General features: G+C 31.3%; 1 protein-coding gene across 1 annotated transcript in view; it reads left to right on the top strand.

The window, feature by feature from the left end:
* Window positions 1-2,004: 2,004 nt before the first annotated feature.
* Window positions 2,005-8,442, top strand: part of LOC107438245 (uncharacterized) — a 31,189-nt gene continuing 24,751 nt past the window's right edge. The window contains exons 1-3 of the mRNA XM_087153388.1: window positions 2,005-2,242; window positions 6,281-6,401; window positions 7,424-7,530. Of these exons, the coding sequence (XP_087009514.1) occupies window positions 2,150-2,242; window positions 6,281-6,401; window positions 7,424-7,530 (321 nt within the window). The 5' untranslated portion in view covers window positions 2,005-2,149. The remainder of the gene's footprint in view (window positions 2,243-6,280; window positions 6,402-7,423; window positions 7,531-8,442) is intronic.

The following is an 8,442-nucleotide window of genomic DNA, read 5'->3' as shown; positions in this document are numbered from 1 at the left end:
TACTACACATTTCCATTGAGTTTTTATTTTCTTTTATTTCAAATACGATATTACGATACGCGAATGATTACCGAATCACGTCTTTAAATAATCATTTTTGATGAATTCGATTAGTAATGATTTCATCACCAATTTTTCAAATTATGGTTGCTTACTGCTTCACTTTTCATTGTTACAGATTTCCACATAGTTTGTGAAATCCCAATATTTTTAATACGGTAATATTAATCACGTTTTTAAATAACTTTTAATTTGATGGACTCTATTTGCAACGATTCCAATGGAATTTTACATAGTGTTAATAAATCGCTTTTTCTGGAATTACGGATTTATATTCAGAAAACAGGATTTTCTCTTGCTTTTTAAAAATACTAAAATTTTTAAAACAATTTTAACACAACACCGAAATTATAAAATGCACATTTGAGTTATAAATTTTTGATGCAGTCGATTCGCGACAATTCCATTGAAAGGTGTTGTCAATCACTTTTCATGAACAATGATTTAAATAAAAAAGCTGATTGAAATCAAAACGATTGTTGTTTAGTGATGAACTGGAAGATGTCAAATAAACCACTATTGCACTGAAACATCCTTCTTTAATAGAAAAAGATAGCAATCCCTCAATAAACAAACAAACTCCAGAAAAACGTTACTCGTAAAAAATATTTTAAAAGTAGTTATTAAAACAATTAAAAACTTAAACTGTCGAATGCAAGCATCTCTTTTTAAAGGTCGGCGTCACCGGGGAAAGCGAAGTATCAAGATGAATTCTCGGACGCTGCAGCAACGTGATGGTTGGCTCGGAGGTTGGTCTGGGTGCCTAAGGCCGAGATGGCCCTTTACCCCTTCATCATGAGATGAAGATCGATGCGGTGAAAGCCTGTGGCCAATAGTATAAAGCTAGGGATGAGGTGGGGAGAAAAAATGGCTCATTGCCATGGTGAGGAATAGCTGTGAGGTGACTTGAAACGAGTTGAGAGTAATCAACAAAGAAGAAGTCCACTGTGCTTTGCTTGAAAAAAACGTCTTGCTGTTTTTAAGATTATCTCGATTAGATAATTGGCATCACCAGCCTCCGCTAGTAACTAAACTCGAAGGACAGTAGAGCTTAGTAAAATTAGACCCCTAATTGCAAAACATGCTTCGATCAGTCGGTTTCAAACGCAAATGGCCGCCATTACAGTTTGATCGGACAGGTCCTAGATGCTACTAACGAAAGATCAATGCAATTATTGCGTTCGTTGATCTACTAAATAATTTACTACTGCCGCTTACACGGTGTTTTCACGTTGACTGGATCTGGAAACTCTTTCATCTTGATGTTCTGTCTTTAAAACACTGATCAGTGATCGACGTCGCGGAAGTACTGCAGTCATTAGGCCTGCATCAGATGCTCACGAAGGGCAGGAGGAATCATCGTCGAGGCTAACGGGTGCAACTTGATGGAAAAATTTCCACTCCATAAATATCGGACATCAGACTGCTCACTCTTAGCCGCGGTTGTCGGTTGTGTTCATCTGCAGGCATCCTTCCGCGAAGGATCTATTTTGTTTGGTCTTCTTACCTTCGGCATTTGACCTAAACCTCGATCCTTCTACCTTGGAATTGCATGATTTCCTAGCTATCACAATTAAAATCATTTACGACGATTTTTTAAAAGAATTTATTAAATCAACAACCCTGATGCTGTGTGCACACTTATAAAAAAATGGCTACTATTTTTCATGTCTTTGATTTGCCAGTGGCTAATAATCTTAAATTGCTTGTCCAGAACTCTATCTCCGGCGGATCCCATATTTCTTTCGTAAATTTGGAGAGTGATGAATTCTTATCTTTTTTAGGTTTTATTCAGTTCTCCCAATTCAATCCCATTCAGTTTTAGCGTTTGTATTACGAAATGAAGACACATGGAACAGCTGATAAGAAAATGATATATATATATATTTTTTTTCTTTTCATGATAAAAATTTTAAGATAAAACTGTTGTTGATATAAATGTCATTCATCAAGATAACGATAACCACCGTAAGGCCTTAGAAGCCCAGTTCCACTACAATGAACGAACAAACGATAACCGAGCCACTTTTAGAAGTTTAACTAAGTTGCAAGCGAAAGATCTTTCTGAAAGCACATTATACATTTCATTATGTCCATGAAAGGAAAAGTAGCTCTTGTGACGGGTGGAGCACGAGGAATTGGAAGGGCTTATACTACTGCACTGCTCAACAATGGAGTAAAAGTAAATATTATTCTATACTTTAAATAAGAATTTTATTTACTGAAAAATATTGTTTTAGTTCTATTTGTTTATTTCAATCACAAGGGTATTATATTGATTCAAATCACAGAATCACGAGAATGTTTTATCCCCTATCGGTTCTCGTGCCGACTCCCACAATTGCATCAAAGTGATTTTTATGCCTTAACAATAAGTAAATTGCTACATCAAAATTAAAAAAAAAAATTATTCATTTAAAACACCCCCAAATTTTTTGTTTAACGAAAACTGAGTTCCACAAATTTAGTTTCCGAATGTATTGGTTCAAAACTTAAAATCTAATTTATTTTTGTTACAATTGCTATTTCATTAACTAAATTCTTTAAAATAAGAATTTAATTTTTAGTTAATACAAAAAAAAAAACTGCTTCCACTGAAAATAATTATTCTGCAATGAGGCGAAAAGTCAGTTCCTGATATTGCCTTACAATTTTGCATAATTTTTATTAGTTTAATAAAATTTATTAGTTTAATTTACGCATTGAATTGAAACAGTTTTTCATAAAAGTTATTGAAAATGTAAATATAACATCACCTTATAAATCTCTCGAAGGATTCTAATTAAGAACTAGGAGGAAAAAACTACATCTATTTGCAAATGTAATGATAAAAAAATATAATAACTGTATTTATTAGTCTGTATAATATTTACGAAACAATAATAAATAAAACAGAGCTGTGGTAGCTCAAAAGATAAAGCGTTCGACTCCCAATGAGGTGAACCGGGTTCGAATAGCAGTGATGGCTGGTCGATTCAAATTCAGCCCCCGGATCGCACCGACCACAGTGCTGATGTAAAATATGCCCCGTGGTAGATGGATCATGGTTTAGAGTCTGATTGTCGTCAAGCTAACCGTGGGAGGTTTTCGTGGATTTCCTCTCCATGTAACGCAAATGTTGGTTAGTTCCATCAAAAAGCCTTCCATGGAGGCAAAATTTCTCCCAATACTTAATCCAGGAGTTCTCTTGTCTTCTGAATCAGGTCCAAAATTATGGAATTGCACATCAGTAGTCGTAAACCCAAAATTGGCTCGGCTGTTCAACGGCTGTTATAAAATATTAAATTAAAATAAATAAAACAAATCATACTGTAATTGAACTCCTTATTTTTTTATTTCAAAGCATAAATTTTTAACAAGCCATATTAAAACGGTTATAAGAGTGACAACAAATAGGCTAAAATATATATTATATATAGTACTAGATAAATTTGCTACTTTTTAAGAAATGCACATCTTCATATTTCTTTGTGGGAACATCGCAATTTTTATTATTCTGATGTCGGCGTTGGTTTGAAATTTCAACTGGAGTGGTGGATTCGTTGCAGTCTTGGGATAGGTTGAAGGAGGAGTGGACGATTTCAAATAGGGTTGGAGTAGTTGCATACCCAGGTAAGATCGCTGGTTATTGTGACCGTTTCATGCTCCAAAGGAAAGACAAATTGATCGCGGAATTTCTTCTCTTATTTTTTTTTTACCTAGGCCAAAATAAATGTAAATAAATTCATGAACTGGCAGATATATAAAACTGGCAGGACATAACCACGTGGGTTCAGGTCCTCCCTGTATGCTCCAGGAAGAAGATATTAAAGTTTGTAAAAGCATCTTAGATTTGTTAAAAAAAAGGGCAGTAAAATTCAAAATAAGTTAAATTTAAAAGGCTTTTGGCAAAATTAATAATGATATAGATGAATACTAGATCTACAATCTGTGAGCACACAGGTGGGGGGAGAGAAAGAGAGAGATACAACAAAACGAAGGCAAACACCTTCGGAGAGAGAACTACGGGGAATACTGGTCCATCTCCAAAAGATAGCATCCCCTTCTTAGCGGTTGCGCAAAAACTCCAAATAAATAATGTATGCAACAAGCATATAACTGAAAGCAATAAAAATTTGCTAAAACGTGCTAGGAGCTGAGCCCTGCAGATCTCGCAAAGGTCAAAGAAAACAAAGAGGGCTCTTTAGTTGGGGACAGCCCAGTAGGTAAGAGGAACATCAAACATTGTGATGATCACATCACGCTATTTTTGTCAGATATATTTATTAACAAATTTATGTAGTTCCAACTATGGAAAACCATAAAGTATCCTTGGAAAGCGGCGTTCTCCTATCGTCGATCTATAGCACTAGTAAAGTTTTTCAAAATACATCATTAATTAAAATTAAATGATGAATTAAAATCAGACGTAGCTTGATATTTATTTGATGAGATATTTACCATGCAAAAAAATTATTTACGTTTAAAATTTGAATAAAGTCAATAAATTCGAAACATTAGTTTTTGTAATTTATTTCTATAATCAATCGACATATTTACACCGATTATGGGAATTACTTAGTCCCTGTTTCACTTTTCTAAAGAGTTCGGAAACAGGCAAAAACTTTTAAATTATTTTTCTGTTGACAACCAAACCTACAAAACATTTCTATTCCATTTTCTGAACGTAGTTTTTTTTTTTTTTTTTTTTTTTTTTTAACAAGTGAATCAGAACAAGACAGGAGATGATTTTATCTTCTAAATTACAAATTCAGGTACTAGTTCTTTAATAAAATTAAAGCACACGATAAAAAAAATTTCAACTTTATCTTTTTGTTTTGCACGAGGCACATACAATTAATTAAAATACTTTCTCAAAAAAGAGAAAAAGATTTTATAAAGCTTAAAACTTACTTGGCAACTTTTTTTCCTTAAACGCGCCATCTGAATCTGAATACCACAGTTGGTTCTTACGCCTGTAATTCCAAACTAACTGAATATCACAGTACATAAAACAATTGAAATTCGCACGAAGATCCAGTACTACAGACTTCAAAATAATGCAAGGTGTTGCAATGATTTCAGTTAGGTATTTATAGTTGTATGCGTTGTATTTATTTGTCTAAAAATAACACAATCAATATACCTTAATTGGGTACTTGCACTTCAAGAGGAAGATCACTGATACACACGCACGTACCTATGACGTCAGGGTTATGTGTGTCAACTACATAAAGAGAGATCTGTATCAACTACAATAACTAGAGAGTGTTGTGTCTTAAACCATTTTTAACATTTTAAGTAGAATGTAATAACTCGAAAAACTTTTTTTTTTTTTAAATGCATTAGACGTTTGTCTATTAATATAAATGTTTTTGAACATATATTGTCATGCACTTCATAAAAAAATAAAAGTTAGAAAAACCGGTTCAAACTGTAATGTAGTGTTATTTTTTGGAGTATCATATATTGTACCTTGCCTCATAGGATGTTATACCTGGAGACTTGTTTTAGTTTTTTGGTTCTTCTTAAGTTCTCGATTTGAAAATTGATTATAAAGTAGGATATTCAGGCAATTAAAATTTATTTTCAATAAAGTTTTAAAGTAGTTTGAATTATCTAAAATAAATCATAAACAAAACACCTAATGTTTCGAAAATTAACAGATTCATTAAGAACAAAATTTTTTTTACATTTTGAATATCCATACGTGCTAACTGATATTTGATCTAGCAGACATTAAAAATCAATTGTTGCACATACCTAGAACCTCCTCAAGGTACAAATCTGACACTGGTTCAAGATACAAGAAGCATACATTTTACTGATTTTGTTAGGTTGGCAAAAATAAATTATTTCTCTTTTAAAAAAAGTAGTATTTTACCTTATAGAGTAAAACATTTTGGTACAAATCCATGTAATATTTCTCCTCAAATTTTAGCGCTTTATGAATTTATACTCTAATCAGTTATAAAAAAAATAACTCAGCAAATAGAAATCCAAAAAAGTTCTTTAGCTAAGGTTTAGAAACCCTAAAATGGTCCACAGCACAGCACATACTATCTGTTATTAAACTACTCTTCCGAATATTTAATTAACTAAATAGGGACCCAAATACTACACTGGTCCGAAGCACATATGGTCTAAGGTACAATATTCTCCTCTTCACTTTAAAACTAGTTGTATGACACACATTTACCCTATTATTTCTTAATCTATAGTTTCTTTTAAATATTCGTAGGTTTGCATTTGTGACGTTAATGAAATTACGGCATCAGAATTTATTGGAAGTCTCCCAGACAATCTAAAAAAGAATGCATTTTTCCAAAAATGTGATGTGACAGACCACAGGAATTTCAAAGGTATTAAACTAAATAAAATCTTTTCCACCATTAGGTGACTAAATAAAATCTTTTCCACCACTAAGAATTTTCCCCCTCTTTTACTTGAATATCTAACATCAGATGTGACCCCATTAGAATAAAAGCTATTGAAATAGCATAGTGACACAATATTGTCTGTTAGCTTAGCATTATATTGGTTGATGAGTTTTCACACAAGTTTCCATTCATTCTTAGTTTCATGGCTACAAATTTATTTCTTGTTCAAAAATTGATGAATTCAGAATACTCGAAAACAACACGTTTATCAACATCATTGCTGCTTAAACTTATTTCAATAATGCTGTTTTGTAGCTGAAAGACAAAGACTTTATTCTAAGGTCAATGAAGATTTTTAAAATGCTAAAAACTTTTTGTAGAAACCACAAGTTAGCAAAATCAAAATACTAAAAATTTATGTAGTACGGATCATAAATTTTAATCAAGCATTAGAATAATCTTTTTTTCCTAACTTTTATATAAAAAATTAGTCCCGTACACTAATTCAACCTATAAAAGCAGAAATCAATAATAATTTTAAAAAAAGTAATAATTATTATTTAACTGCTACCGTACAAGTTGTCTTATAATACTTAATTTTAACGTTTAGATCTCCCCTCTTGATTTTATTGTTCGAAAGCAATGAAACAATAAAACAATTCTTTATTTTTTTGCTACATTTTTCACACTTATATTAATATAATCAATTCGTACATTATTCTTAATATTGGAGTGCAGGCTTTGTGTGAACTATAATAATTTCATCGCAACTTCTTTAAAAGCTAAGAAAAATCTTTGTAATTGTCTATTTTATTTTAATTTGTTAGCCACTTTTACACAAATTATCTGCATTTTTGATTTCCTGAGCGAAAATGATTGCGTTTGACACAAGAAAGAACATAGAGAGAGAAAATATCTTCTTTCGTGCTTAATTTATCATACTATTTTTTCATTTTAAATAATAAATGTGCAACTTTATAATCTTTTTCTTCGTTTCAAAACAGATGCCTTTGATAAAACTATTGAAGTGTTTGGAAAAATTGACATTGTTGTTAATAATGCTGGAGTACAGGATGAGCATAACTGGAAGAAAACCATTGAAGTTAACTTGGTAAGTTGTTGCAGATTAAATTTTTGTAACGTACAGTGAACGAAAAGAAGAAAAAAACTGACTCTCTGATTAACTTGTGATCTAATGATCGGATCTTCACGTTCTAGGACTCATTTTTAAATGTTCATGGGGGTGACCCCAAATATACTAAGTATAATTAGTGTAGACAATATATCAAACTACGAAATCAGACCCAAAAACATGCTTTCTGTGAATACTTTCTCTCTTTCGATGGAATCGGACTTCTGAAATTTAGTACTAATAGTTTGATCATAAAAGCAGTCCAAAGTTGGAATCCTTTAAAGTTAATTTTACTTTTTGCGTATTTCACCATATCTCTGGAACTTTTTAAGCAAATTGAAAAACTTTTGACCACAATTGTAAAATTCGTTTATCCAATGATAATTCCATGTAAAAAATAAATTTTACCACATATTGATTATTTTTTAATATTTCATTAAATAGTAGACGAAAAAATTTTGAGCTGGAAGGTTCACAATTTTAACATCATTTTAAAGTATCTAATTTTTCATGCAGAGTATACAATTTGAGCAAAATCGGTTGAATAGTTCCTGAGAAATCAAATGTTTAATAAGTCACATATTTAAAACTTGGTTTTTCAGGAACTATACAACCAATTTTGCTTAAAAGTTGTACTTTGCCATCCAAATTTACATTCTTTAAAAAGATGAAATATATATATATATATATATATATATATATATATATATATATATATATATATATATATATATATATATATATATATATATATATATATATATAATTTTTTCTCTTACTTCACATACCTTTTCTGTTTTCGTGATAGTAACAATAGAAAATTTAGTATGCAATTTAAGTGTCATAGAAAGTTACTTGAAAATAATATTACGTAAATATAACACTAGACTA

The sequence above is a fragment of the Parasteatoda tepidariorum genome, chromosome 1 (genome assembly GCF_982258835.1).
Source record: "Parasteatoda tepidariorum strain Cologne lab strain chromosome 1, Ptep-v5.0, whole genome shotgun sequence".
Classification (NCBI taxonomy): Eukaryota; Metazoa; Arthropoda; class Arachnida; order Araneae; family Theridiidae; genus Parasteatoda; species Parasteatoda tepidariorum.
This window is presented reverse-complemented; position numbering and strand designations above follow the sequence as displayed.